This window comes from Scedosporium apiospermum (assembly GCF_000732125.1).
Source record: "Scedosporium apiospermum strain IHEM 14462 chromosome Unknown SEQ_SAPIO_0077, whole genome shotgun sequence".
Taxonomy (NCBI): Eukaryota; Fungi; Ascomycota; class Sordariomycetes; order Microascales; family Microascaceae; genus Scedosporium; species Scedosporium apiospermum.
In genome coordinates this window covers 171,983-186,246 of record NW_015971778.1, presented here as the reverse complement: position 1 = coordinate 186,246, position 14,264 = coordinate 171,983, and the positions used below count along the sequence as shown (strand labels likewise).

Sequence of the window (14,264 nt, the reverse complement as noted above, 5' to 3'; positions counted from 1 at the left end):
CCCACTTGATGAAGGTTTCACTAGAAAAAAAAATTAAAGAAAAAAAATTCAACACAATTTCAATTCAATACCCCCCGATGAAGAGTCTGCCAGAATCCACCCAAAGTCAACATACTGTGTAAACACGCTCCGTTTGCCAGGCAACCTGGGCGGTGTCCACAATCTCCAAGTCAGGATCCAAACCATCAATTCCTGCGTTTTCACCTCCTGTACGAAGTAGCTACCTTCTATTTTGAGCCTCCCTAGCGACCTCGGTCTCACCGAACAGGGAAGCAAGGAAGGAAGCGCGGATGAGACAAGTGTCTCAAGTTGGATCTTGGTTGAACCCAGACCACCCTGCGATCCCTCCAGGCGTTCGCGCTGAGACAAGAGCCACAGGGCAAGGAATGTATGCGATGGAAGCTTCGTTGGATCCAAGGGCTGCTGGGATGTCTTGGAAGTGACCTCATCGAATGATCAAGGTTTGATCAGGGTTGTTTTTATATCGTAGGGGTGTTTGTTGGTCTAAGCGACGACTTCCACTTCAAGCCAGCTTCTCTTCATCAATTCAAGTAGATCCCATTCCTGATGACCCTGGAATACCCAAAGATGCATCACAAGACTGGAAAACTATGCATTGACAGATGCAAACAAAGCATGCCAACCATCCAATGCATTTTCATTCTAAAGGCTAAGACAAAGACGGAAACAAAAAAGCAAGGAACATTCTCCAAAGACAAAACGCCTCGTGTACCTCACTTCCCAGAGCCAACTCGAGCCAACTCCATTCCAGAACCACCACGACTGATCCAAGCACCTCCAAAACACTGATCCACGCCAACTCGGCAAAGGGCCTGTTTGTTGAGCATCGTCTCTGTTTACTCTGGAATGGTTTGTTTACTCCATGCTGTGAGATTTCCTCATTTGCATTCCCTTTCCGAGAATGGCCTCTGCGTCGGGCGTCTCTGAGTCTTCCTTTCCGTCCGCTGGAGGCTCTTCTACGGGAGGAGGTTCGTCCACGGGATCCTCTGGTTTTGAATCCTCTCCCTCGTCCGGGACCTTCTCACCAGTGCCTTCATCCGTCCCGGAGCCCTCTCCGCTATCATCACCAGTCCCATCCTCTCCTGGTTCCCCCTCACTGCCCCCCTCCCCTTCATCATCAACTGGCGGTTCCTCTTCAACCGCAGGCGGCGGCGGAGGCGGCGTCAACTCATCCACCCTACCCAACAACGCTCTCAACGCCACAGGATCAACAGCAACAGCCTTCCCATCCTCACCAACCTCAAACACAATCTCATCCAACGTTCTCGCCGCCCAAAGATTCGAAGAAGCCGACAACCAAGTCGCGCAGTCCGTCGAAAATAGTCTATTCTCCCTCGCCGGACTGTCCGCGTCCTCAAACGTCGCTTTAAACGCTATCCTCTTCTTCACTTCCCTATCCTCTTTGACCGTCTCCAGACCAGCGGGGTATAATCTTATCCGTGGGTTCACGGGCCCGCGTGTCGAAAGCTGAAGTAGAATAGCCACTGTAGCCATGTCCGTTCCGTTGCTTATCCAGCGCTCTACTTTCAAGCCCGGATCATCATCCACCGTAATCACCATGGATGAATTAAGAGTAGTAACGTTCCCGAATTCGTAGTTCCCCGCAAAATTCTCTCGCGCCTGCTCCCTTGACACGTTATGAATAGCGGGTAAGAGCGTAGCGCCAATGACATCCGCAAAGTCAAAGTTCATGTTCCCTGGCATATTGCCCGCCGTAAGGAGAGTGAAGCCCACGCCGTAGTCGGGCAGCATGATAATGAGGGCTGAGTAGTCGCCGATACGGCCGGCCTTTTGGTAGCCGTAGGTCCAAAGGTAGGGGTGGCCCATGTTGATGCGGCGGATGCCCCACGGCTTGCCGAGGGCCGCCATGGGGTCGGACGTGAAGGTTACCGGGCGGAGCCAGCGGCGCGTCATTGCCGGTGGGAGGAGTTCGGAAGAGAGGATGGCTTTGTTGAGGCGGGTTATGTCGGCTGAGGAGGCGTACATGCTCCCAGAGCTGAAATGAACCGGATGTTAAAAATTGGAATAGATACACTTGCAAAGGTTATCTGGGCTACTTACGGTCCGCCATCACCAAGTTGGTTATACCAGCCCACTTGAGAAGCGTTTCCTGGGATGACGCCAAGAGTCGTGTCGTTTGGAGTGTTGAAGAATGTTCTCTCGAGACTCAACGGCTCCAAAATATTGCTCGAAAGAAGAGTGATCCAATCCTTGCCTGTGATCTCTTCGAGGGCGTATGCTAGGAGGACATATGCCACGTTCGAGTAGGCCGGCGCCGCATCTGGAGCAAACACCGGCATCAAATCTTCAAGACCCTCAAAGAATTCTAATAGTCTCCATGTAAGCGTTTATTCATATATCAGTGGATTAGGGAGGGACAACGAGAGAGGCTCAGGAATCGTAAACCCAACTTACGAGTTCGATTGCATAGCACGAAGATCCCACATTCAGGCGTCTCTGGTAGTTTCTCTGGAGGAGGGAAACCCACATAGACCAAATCCGGGCCATAATCCTGCGTCAGTTCTCCCAAGAGCGAATCTGTTTCCCTGCCATGTTAGCCTGTAGTTCACTCCTGCGTGCCTATGAAATCGAACCCCGGCCTCTATGGACTTACAATCTCGAGGAATCCCCGACATCTGAGAAGCCAACGCCCCAACCGTCACAGCATCCCAATCCGTATATCGAATAGCATCCCCCTCCCCCCTACTCCTCTCCTGAATATCCTTCAGCTCCGGCACGAAATTCGTAATCGGCACAAACCAGTGCTCATCCCCCACCTCCGCCAACCACGTCAACACCGTAAAGATCTTCGTCACGCTCCCCAGCCTATACACTGTCGACCCGTCCACCTCCCGCGTGCCCGTCGAGTTGACGGCATCCAGGTTCATGGCGGCATGATAGTGCGACCACAGCAGGGCGGTCGGCTCGGCGTTCTCGTGGATGGACCATGCTTCGAGGGACCACGAGTTGTTGGTCGCTATTAGGTTGGTCTCGTTGGCGGCGAGGTCATCGAAGCTTGCTGTTAGCTGTTGGGCGGCTTCGATGATGAGGGGGTGGGAGGAGAGATCGGTTGGTTTGGGGTAGGCGGGGCCGCGGAGGGCGCAGTTGGGGGATGCATGTGTGAGGGGGATGAGGCCCGCCGCGAGGAGGGCGGCGAGGTGCTGGGGTGGGCGCATGTCGGGAGGGTGGCACGGTTGGTTTCCGCACCGACGGGAAGGGAGAGAGGAAGGAAAGGAAAAGCGATAGTTCGAAGGGAGAGAACGGCTAGACCTGCCAGACAGCCAAGGTCCTACGAAGCGAACACCGCGATGGTTATAAGCCAATGGCGCAAGGGACTCGGTTGTGTTGTCCGCGTCATCACCCGCGATTCAAGAAGAGGAAGAAAAGGGAAGCAAGGCTCGCGACACCCAGGAAAACTCTCTCAAGAAGCGGCATCAATTTCTAGGAACCAAGCTTTACTAGAGTAGTTGCTTTGTACTGACGACCCTCTACATTGGATCCTTCCCTCGGCTCCGTATATACGCATTCGTCATCCTCCAGACAAAAAGAAATCCCAGGGTCCGCGGACTGGGGGTAAATTGGCACAGTTCATATACTATACCCAGAGAGAGAAATTCAACCTTCCAGTTCCAGAGACCAGGGCCGTTCCATGGCAAAGATGCCCGGAAAGAATCGGCAAGAGGCCCAAAAGGGGACAATCTCTGCGAAGGTTCACACATGATATTGTTTACTTAGGTCTTGGCCTTTATAGATCGTCGTCATGCTTGTCCCGGGATCACTGGACTAGATGTGGTGTTGGGCGGCGATCTCCTACTGGAAATTGGAAGCGGCAGGAGAAGGACACAGCGGGACTATATTTAGTGACAGGCTCATCAATTCATGGACGGGCAACTCATGAATACTAATCAAGGTTAGCCAATCTGAGGCTTCATAAGTACTCGAACCTCCTTTAACCCTTTCCAAGTATAGAATCCGGCGACGGGAGCGCAGATTGTCACTAGATCGAGTTAGAATTTCCCAGAATTTGTGGCCAGATGAGCGACGTGAAAGTGGAGTTATAATGCGGCGCGAGAAGGAGTATCCAACTCTACAATATGTAGTATATTGCGGATGATCTCTGCATCCAATAGGCTCGGTCTTTACTGAGGATGTGGTAAATGGATGAATGCGGGTCCTTGGATGATCAGCTGGGACGGGACCGAATCCGGCAGCCCGGATCAATTGGAGCTCACGTAGAAATATCTAAGCGGAACTGAGCCGGGCACGAGAACGGACAGGAAGATGCGCCGGGTACCCATGAGTTGGGGCTTGGGGACTACGGAATAGAATTGAGATCTTCACAGAATATAATTGCATTTCGTATAAGTAGCAATACTCGAGCTCATACACACATATATATATATATATATAACAAAGCAGAGTATGATAAGATATCCTAACGGCCGGTTTACCGTGACAGCGAGAAACCGGGTTTCGGGTATCCAAGCCCGGCCTTACTTCCTCGCCGGTTCCGAGATAACGTGCTGAGAGACAAAGCCGCGGAGGAGGAAAGGAGTGGAGGGAGCATGCTAGCTGACTTAACAGGGCTCATGGAAATGTCGTGGCTATTGTCCTGAGCAGAATGACTGCCCTGTCCTGTAGCGAACGAAGCGACCATGACCTGAAGGAAAAGATGTGAGGAAGAAATTGGCGCTTGACGTTTACTTACTTCTTCCACAATGCGAACGTGGTGCGACGGAAGTGATGAGTTGCTAACCTGAAAGGATTCATAAGGATTGGGTAATACTGATCTTCTGTCCTAAGAAAGAAGAAGGAAAATGAGAGAAAAGGAAAAGAGCATTAGATCGTACCCGTTGGATCGCATGCATTCATACCGGGAACAGGCGTGGAACGGGACCGCATCTTCCGCGCCGAGGGGCCGAAGATACATCTGCCTCCAATTAATCCTCGGCCCCTGCACAATTCCGGTTGCCCGCAGCCCTGGTATCAAAGTTGCTGATAAGACTTGTATGTTTCTTACAGAGCTCAAGGTCGGATCAAGTCTGGACCTTGAGGATATCGGCAAAGGAGTTCTCGCGGCCGAAGCGAAAGGCTAGAACTCCTGCGCTGCAATGCGAGCGTGTGATTCCTCTATATTCAGTTTAAGTCTAGCCCTACTTTCTTTTACTTTCTCGTTCTTAAGGCCGGGCCTTTATTCGTATGCTGAGGCGGGCTGGATCAATTCTTATGACGAAATGGAAGCAGCAGTTGACGTGACGTGTGAAGGCACGGGTCGCTTTACGCGTAAATCGAAGGGCAGGGTATATGAAGCAAAAAAAGAAAGAGGAAGGAAAAGAGAGAACAGGGAGGAGGGGAGGGAATCAAATAGTAGAATTTCCGATCACTGGCTCATGCCACTCAGCGATACTGCTTGGGATGATTTTCGAGAATAGATGGAAGGGACAGTCAAGCTCGACGAGAAGCGCTAGCTATGTCACCAATTGACATTAGGTCGCTCAATGAACTGTTGTAAGGAGGGAACTGAAATATACCAGGTATCCTTATGTATCCGGCATCCAGACATTGTAAGGGAAACATATGAGAACAACAAAACGATGCAGAAGCGTTTATATCCGTCTACCACTAATGCAATTCTTCAACTCTACTCGTACAGGCAACAACATCTCAGCCGCTCAACCTCATTAAACAACACCCTTAGTTCCCTCCCACCGTCGTCGCCTTGGCTATCTTCAACCACTCTTGCGCCATGAGCTGATGATCCAAAAAGTCCGTCTTATTCCCCCTTTCCAACGCCGCAACCGCCAACTCGTTCTGCACCTCAGACACCTTGATGCACGCATTCCTATTTCCCCTGAGGGCATTGATGGTATGCTGGACCATGTCCGGAGGGAATCCGTCCTCGTAGGACAGCTCGTACCACGCGTCCAAGAGGTTGTGGTCATCTGCTGCCTGCTTAAAGTATCCCCACGCCGCGGGCTTGTTGCCTTCTTCGCGCATCAAGCGACCTAGTTCTAGGAGGCAGGCGGGCCGCCACTCGAAGGGCAAGGTAGGCGACTTTCCGTTCTCCAGGGCTTGGTTGAGGAGGTTCTTGGCGAGGGCCGTGTCGCCTTTGTAGACGGCGATCTTGCCGGCGACGGTGAGTGCGTCGGGATCGCCCCTCTCGATCATGGCGTTAAGACGCTCTTCTACCTCCTTTGGAAGATTGAAGGGGGTAGATTTGTTCATTGTGCTGATGCCTAGGGAGAGCCTCGTATATGTGAGGGTAGATCCATCGTGACCTTGGGATGAGGCATAGAGGAGCATGCGCAGGCAGAGGTCACGGTAGGCTATGCTATTCTCCGGAGGGGCGATGCGCTCTATGAATATGGCTGATTCATGGAACTGTTGCAAAGTTACACCGATTCCTACATGTCCTTCTTGTCAGTTTCAAGCAAAAGGGTGTGAAATCAGTGTTGAGGCAGGCTCACTGTCTAGCAGGTGAGGGTCCTCCGTATTGCCCCTTTGCTCTGCAGTAATCCATTCGACGATACACTTCCGGCAGAGCTTGACGTCCCCCCCTTGGATGTTTCGATCCCTAGCTATTTGCTCAAAGGTCTCCAGTGGCGGTACATCTACCGAGGACCTTCCCCTTCGTGGCTTGGCATATGCCCGAGTCTGTGGCGGCGCTGGTATCGCTGGAGATAATAGCCTGATGGGAAGAGATGAAAGGCGCGCTGCATATCTGCCTGTTAAAACGGGGCGGAGAGGCTGCGAAGTCCGCAGGAGAGAAACGCCTAGACGAGACATCTCTATGGAGCCCTCACTCTTGAAAGTGAGCTTTGGAGATGGGCTGCGTGAGTGTGATGGATGCTCTCAATTAGGCAATTGGCGGGCTATGAGACCTCAAACTCTGCTGTAATAAATCGCCGCAGTATATGGGAACTAATTTAATAGCGAAAAGGTGAGCAATAGCAAGTGGCCCATTCAATGCGGGCTAAGGAAGAAGCGAAATGCTGGCGAACCGTGAGGTCTGCTGGCTCGTGAGATGAAGCGCTCAAGTTTCGGTGTCGGAATCGCCTGAGAGAGAAGTACCGATTATTATTGGCTGCGTTGTGGGAAGGAACCCATATGATAAGGACTCACCGACTTATCGCACACCAAAAATTTGAACCAGCAAAATCGAAATTTCAATCCCACCACCACACAAATCACTACGTCTACTCTCTTCTGCGAAACCACGTAAAGTGCTGATCTTTAGAATCATCTCCTAAGTTCTTCTACGACCAGTCGCCGACATCTCACTCGGCCCCAAACCTCGACCACGACCAGGAATCCAGTTTCCCAACACCCATCCAACTCTCTCTCGACTCCCGCCTTTTCCTCGCCAATCCCCAACGCAACTATGGTGACCACTAGAAGCGGCACCAAGCGCAAGGCCATGGACAAAGTCGAACCCGCCGAACCCGCCACGAACGCCCCCAGCTCTACCCCCAAGCGACAACGGTTACCCCTCCGCAAGAAGAACGCCGAAGGAGCCACCGACTCTCCCGCTCCCAAGAAGGGCGCTGCGAAGAAGACGCCTTCGAAAAAGAAGCAGGCGGAAGATGCGCCTGCGGACAAGGAGGGCGAAGTCGTCGAGGATGCGGCTGTGAATGATGAAGATGGCGGGGACATAATGGCTGCGCTGCAGCGACAGCTCGCTGCTGCCCACCCAAGCCCGGCAGTATTGAAGAAGGCAGAAACGCCGGCGGTAGTGGCTACAAACCCCCAGGAATCAGATGAAGACTCGGATGATGAGGCGCCGGAGGCTATTTCCAACGTTCAGGCTGCCGAGGCGGCGAAGCAAGTTGCTCAAGCGTCACAAAAGGCAGCCCAACAGTATGTCATTACGTTTTGCCCTCCCTCGAAGGTCTATACCCTACAAGCCTTATTCTGGTGACTAACTACATTTTTCACAGACAAGCCGCACAAGCCAAGAAGAAGCGTCAGGAGCGTGATGCTCTCTTCAAAGCCCAAGCCGAGTCCAGGAAGCAATCCAAACCCGAAGAGGAGAAACCCGCGGCCGCAGAACTCACCGCCCCCACAGAAACGCCTTCCGAGGACGTCGTGACCACCGAGGGAGAGACACAACAAGAACAACAAGTCACACAATCAGGCAAGGCGAAGCTCCCCGAGTTCCTCCCCCAAGAGTTCCTCGATTCAGACGATGACGAGGAGGCGTACCAGGGCGACCTCAGCAGCGTCGGCGGTGAACCGAAGCCCAAGAGGCGCAAGAGTGAGCAGAAGAAGGCGCCCCGGGATAAGAGGGTCGGGTCGACAGTTTACAGGGTCATGTCGGAGGTGGATAAGAGGTTGGCGCCGAGGAAGGCGAAGAGCTCGAATGAGGTAAAGGCGAGGTTGTTGAAGAGGAATAGGAGCGGAGTGCCGCAGCAGAAGGGGTTTATCGTGGGGAGGCCGATGCCTAAGCCGGATTGGGGAAGCTCGAGGAGGTGAGAGGGATGGATGGATGGATGATTGGGTGGATGTATGAAGTTGGGCGTTCAGAACTAATGATAGCTAGAGTACGTCGCCGACGTCGATGAATGGGACGTTCTGTTCTGTAAGGAAAGCCTTGATCATCACCATGCTAACCTCCGTCACTCCTCCTTAACCACCTGCCGTTGACTCGCTCTATTGACCTAGGTCTAAGCATATGATCGACTAACGGCTAGAGAGACTCTCAAGCTGACGCATAACGACTTCAGAGCAAGGAAGTAGACAGAGGATTTACGGTTTGATACGTTGAACACCAGGCCAACCTCCGCGCAGAGTAGAGTCGCGAAATCACAACAACTAACCCACCATTTCGCGACGCCCGCGCATATACTCATTGACCCTCTCTCGCACAACATCCATAGTTCGCCACTCCCCCCAAGATCGCGAAATTCTTAGAAACATGGAAGGAAATCAAAAATCAATATCAAATCAATATACCCGCCATTGTGTTACCGTGTTACCTGACCGCTCCATTATGCACCTTCCCGTCTCGGCAGAAGACGGAGTTTCTGACGGGATTCTCTCACCGAAGGATACACAGGGAAGATTGAGGCCCGGGGCACGGGAGCGGCTCGACGCCCCATGGCGGCCCCACGTGTCTGAATGGAGTGTCGCAAAGCGGCAGAAGAGTCTGTGGCTTGTGGTCCGCTCCGGTCCGGTCAGATAAAACGGCAGCTACCATGAGATTCGAGAGCACTGTGCTTCGTTGAGCTAGGCGGTGCCTCTATGTTTGGGTGCACCTCCCAGCTGAGAGCACCAATTATAGAGTGATGCGATGCGGTGGTCACTGAACCAGCTGTATCAGGTCGACTGCCGCTTCGCTTGAAGACAGGATATTAAGCGACAGGATGCTTTTTTTTTTTCTAACCCGGATCGCCATTTGAGCAGGAGTACGAAGTAATACGCACCATCAGCGTTCCATTTTCCTTTGCCCCGTACTTCGTTGGTGTGAGCGTTCAATTACTTCGTCGTTTACAAGTAGTATTGTGCACATACAAGAATGGTATAAACCAGCCCACAGGAATCTCCGATCGAACTTTGACCTCCAAGAGCTCCGTGAACCTAGGCGAGTGCTACCTAGCCTAGCTGATAGCTCCAGACTCCGCCTTGATCCCCCCTCACCTCACGACTTGACGACACATCTTGATTGCCATCTCCTACTTCGTACTCACACTGGCCACTCGGAACGTTGCCAAAGCATTGGACGCCCATGTTGCAACAGGGACGATTCTTCATGTTTCCCTGTTTTACCCACATCTCACATCAGAACTGCACATCAACTCCGTCCATCTCGGCCTCTTCACAGGGTCCCCTTCCACCTGTTGATATCGATCCTCTCTTTCCCCCCACAGTCAGACATGGCCCCATCGTGCCATGGGATCAAGATGAGCATACATACATACTTGTACTTATTAGGAACTGCATTGCCCCCACGTCGAAGAAGCAGTGATCCGTTGCGAAGCTAGGGTCCCTCCAGCCAAGGGGTTTGCAGAGCATCCTCCTGAGAAAAAATCCCGGCTCACTGGGTGAACTGTGCACATCTGTCACTCTGTCACTAACCCTGTCTGGCTAGTGTCCCCTTCTTGCTCCATAGCCGCAGACGCGAGGGCGACCCAAGGATAAAAACTCTCCACTCTGCTTGCCAAGGCAAGAGATACAAAGCAAACCAAGTAGCATCAATTGATGGAAGGCTGCGTGCTCTTGCCTGTGGTTCCAGTATCAGGAAAGCAGACGAAACATCAAACAAAAGAGGAGAAAAACAAAGAGGTTACATGAAGAAAAAGAAAAGACATTAAAAGGATCAACTCGCCGTTTACAACTCGGGTCTGCATAGCCTCCCTTCCGTTGCAGATTTAGTTCCTTTTTTCCTTTTCCTTCTTCCTTTTGACCTGGGAATCGTCAAGGGTATCGCTTACCCATGTCTATATCACTACTACTATACGTCGTAGATTCGCAAGAAACCCTTGAAAGAGAAACGCTCATCAACCATTCTCGGAACCGCTAGAAAATTTATGCAAGATGGAACAATGAAGGAATAAAAAAGAAGTTTTATTCATGTTTGAGGAGGGTCGCCGCAGCCAAACTTTTGGTACGAACGCGTCTGTTCCCTTTGTGCTCCTCGCACATCTACACATCTGTGCTGAGCATCCATGGAACAGATACTTCGTACCTACTCTTCTACGAAGTACACATTCAGAAATATTCCGAAACGGAACGATGTCGCCTTCACCACACTAGCAGGCCCCCGAAGCGACGGCCCCGAAACACAGTCGCCGGGCAGTGCTCGTTGAGAATCGGCCCAACCCCCTTCGATACGAGGACCTCGATGGCGAGATTCCCCTCCGAAGGATTAGGTGTATTATAGTGTTCTGCATCACACGGAAAGCCTTGCTCAACTATCCCAAGGAAAGGTGCATATTCTCGGAGAGTAATGAAAGGAACCCTGCACCACTACACTGCTAGATATAACGCCGACTCCATTCAGTGGAACAATCCACTTGGAATGAAGCGATCATGACTATCAACATCTTACCCCTCCGTGTAGTGGGACAAATATCACCGGTCCCCGGCACGCGGCCGGATTGGAGGACCCGCTCAAAGAGAACCTTGAAGAGTCTGAGAGGTTACCATCCGCTTGACCCCTTACAAGGCTCTGCTTCTCCCCTCTTTATGTTTCCCCGAATCCAATCGGACCACTTGTGAGGGGCTCCCGGACTATGGCGTGCCTCTGCGGTGCAACTCTACCTGTGGCCCTGCAGGTAATATTTTCAGTGTGTGTGTGTGTGTGAAAGTGTTAACCTTCCACCGGTCTTGATACGGCCTCATACTTGCAAGCATCAATCGTAGAAGTTGTACTTCTGGGCAACGGTCAGTCACACTGCAGCAGCAGCAACAACAAACGACTCGGCTAGGAAACCTTGCTTGTCGTCGCCCTCGCTTCTGCATGAAGTATGTGCGTGTAAGGGGCTTTTCAACGTTCTAAAAAATCCCCGAATGAAAGAGTGCGGGAAATATTGCCGTGCCCAACGGCATGGTAAGCTCGTTGTTCTCACCTAGCCCGGAATCCGTGTTCCGGGCTTTGGCAAGCTCGAAGCCCTTTGTTTGTGATAAATCGTAGAAATCCATGCCGTCTCCCCCGTCATCGTTTCATGGTGAATATCTCAGAGACGAGCAGGTTAGGAGAAAATACAGAATGTCTGATTCAAACACCAGAAAGTTCGAGAACATCCAATAACTGGGTGATCTCGCATTCCTCCTTCATTAAAGGACGAGCAAGCGTGACCGGGTTTTATGCTGGCAAATTTGACTTGTGAATGATCGACAAACATCTCGTCCGAAGTGATGAGAAATACAGGTAGAAAAAAGCGAAACATGTTGGCCGAAGAGATCTACCGTCGCCGGTGATCTCCAGGCCACAAAATGATCTCCATCCCCAGACTTGAAGTTCCAAACATCGCCGTTTTGTGTCATGGTGACTTGCTTCCTGCGTCCTGTGCCAGATAGTCGTGATTGGCAAAAGGGAAAATGGCAGGACCGGCAGAAAGGTGTCTCGTCACAATCGACGGGCGTGAAGACGGCTCCACATCTTCTGGTATGTGTGCGTCTGGTATAGCCGACCCAGCATCTAACGTCTCCGGAACCACACTCCTCGATACGACAGACCATAAACTTGGATGACCAGCCTGACCTCAGATGGAGAGAGCGTTGCTCGCCGTCCAAATGTGGGAAGTAAGAATGATGCACTTCTCCCATCACAGGAGCCTGCTTCGTTATGCTTGACAACAACATGAGAAGATATTGATGCCTGGGTATCGGTCAGCTAAGGGCGATGCCCACTGCCTACCTTAATGACGCTCTGGGTCAAGAACGATCTATGCTTTACCTCGTCATCCAAGTTTAAATTATGTGCATGGCTTGCGCCTACCTCGTGCACTTGCACTTGCAAGTTGCCCCGTCGTCGAGTACGAAGTATCTAGGAGACTCGGAAAGCAAGGATGAGGTCATCCCAAGTGCGAAGTATCCATACTTCGTACTTCGTAACAAGATCAGATCGAATGGATTGCGACCGGAGTCGTTGCATTGTCAAACCATGATACCAGGGCCTCCCTCGTCGCCAAGGGTCAACTTTTCGACCAGGAACTGGGATCCGTTCAGTAAACGTCTGCAAAGTGTATGTAGATACTTCGTCGACATGTCCTTCGGTTCCGAGATCCGGCTCGAAGCCGAACAAGAAGAAAAAAAAATTACTTCGTGGGACCAGCGGAAACGAAACATGAGACGAACCAAGATCCTTTGGGGCTTTGGCTGGCCCATCTGCGAGAGAGGACAGAGCACATTCTCGCCTTCCAGCTCTCACTTCTTCCTCGTACTTTGTAGGAGACCAAAAGACTCAGCCGCCATGCTGAGAAAATAAGGGGGCGGTCCCTTGTTCGTTTCTGTCAACGAAAGATTAGTGAGACTCCTCGCCGGATATCATCAGGGGATCCTGGCCTCGATTGCGGATATCGTGGGGCGCGATCCCACGTTGTCACTTCCGCTTGGTGCTCTAGTGCGACACTTCGCACATTTTTGAACCCCTTTCTCCAAGTGGAAAGCTGACCCTGGCAGGACGCAAGCAGCAGCGCTGCGGTACGAACACTCATCGCGACGTGCCATCGTGAGTGGATAAGAGTAAACCGTCTAATACAAACTAAGTTGTTTGTGCTCAGTTTATGCTTGACACTAACAACAACTAGCGCACCCAGGTAATTTGCTGAAAGACTTTTGACAGAAAGCGGCGTCGTCGCTATTGATAGCGCCATCGGGCAGCTTATTTGGTAGTGTACACTACGGAGGTTTTTGGGTGAAGCCCCCGAAAGAAGAATGCAAAGAACGCCGTGGCCACATGGCAACGGAGATTATTCCACATGCTTTGAGACGACGCTTTTGCTATCTGTGCGAGGTGTCTAACTGGATGAAGGAGTACGAAGTAATACAGTGTAGTGTACGGGAATGTTCCGCAATCTTTCTCTTTCCTCCCACCGGATCTAGAACGTTTTCCAGTGCCGATCAATTTGTTGAGATCTGGGAGCGTAACTGACTCGTAGTGCACACGCTACGGCGCGTTAGTATCGAGAGCTGGCAAATCAATATTGCCGTGGAAGCGGCGAGTTCAGCTTCCTCAGCTCTTCTAGTCCTGTGCTGGAGGTAGTTCGCCGCCTTCTAGCGGGAAATATCACTGGCCCCTTTCCAAGATTCAAGCTGTTAACCTGTAAGATTGCGTCACCAGGGTTATCATATTAGCGCTCCTCGACATCGTAAAAGATGGCGGATCTTCGCAGCACGAAGCGTCAGCCAGCGCAAGACAGCCATCTCCGGTCCGGGTCCGGGACGTCTTCCCAACAAGCTGAGGCGAAGATCAGCGACTGGGAAGTCGGGAACCGTCACCGCCTCGAGCCTCAATTCAACCTCAGCACGCACCCTCGGTGCCTATCGCTGACGCAAGGTACGATCGGGCGCATGCCCCAAAGAAGCAAAAGGCAGATGTGGTTCTACAGATCAATGGATGCCCCAGATCTCCGATCGGGACAGAAGGCGGACCTTGGGGAATATTCCGCCAGCTCTGCGCTGTATTAGTCGCCCGGCATTCCGAGCTCTTTCGGACTCCCGATAGAACTGTTTTACTCTATGATCAAACATCCTTGATTGGCGGGTTTTGCCCCCCACAGGATCGTCGGCGGACCGTTCAG

At 51.9% G+C, this 14,264-nt stretch overlaps 2 protein-coding genes and 1 pseudogene across 2 annotated transcripts; 1 reads left to right on the top strand and 2 right to left on the bottom strand.

Annotated features, from left to right (window-relative positions):
* Nucleotides 1–876: 876 nt before the first annotated feature.
* Nucleotides 877–3,197, bottom strand: SAPIO_CDS1720 (uncharacterized protein; the record flags this gene model as incomplete). Its single annotated transcript, XM_016784924.1, has 4 exons — nucleotides 877–2,017; nucleotides 2,083–2,347; nucleotides 2,437–2,559; nucleotides 2,636–3,197. The coding sequence occupies 4 exons, from the start codon at nucleotides 3,195–3,197 to the stop codon at nucleotides 877–879; spliced, it is 2,091 nt and encodes a 696-aa protein (XP_016645221.1).
* A 2,518-nt stretch (nucleotides 3,198–5,715) lies between these two features.
* SAPIO_CDS1719 lies at nucleotides 5,716–6,246 on the bottom strand (annotated as a pseudogene; the record flags this gene model as incomplete).
* Nucleotides 6,247–7,402: 1,156 nt separating this feature from the next.
* On the top strand, nucleotides 7,403–8,493 carry SAPIO_CDS1718 (uncharacterized protein; the record flags this gene model as incomplete). The annotated part of the gene is made up of 2 exons (XM_016784923.1): nucleotides 7,403–7,878; nucleotides 7,959–8,493. 2 exons carry the CDS (start codon nucleotides 7,403–7,405, stop codon nucleotides 8,491–8,493), a joined length of 1,011 nt encoding a protein of 336 aa, XP_016645220.1.
* Between the last annotated feature and the right edge of the window lie 5,771 nt (nucleotides 8,494–14,264).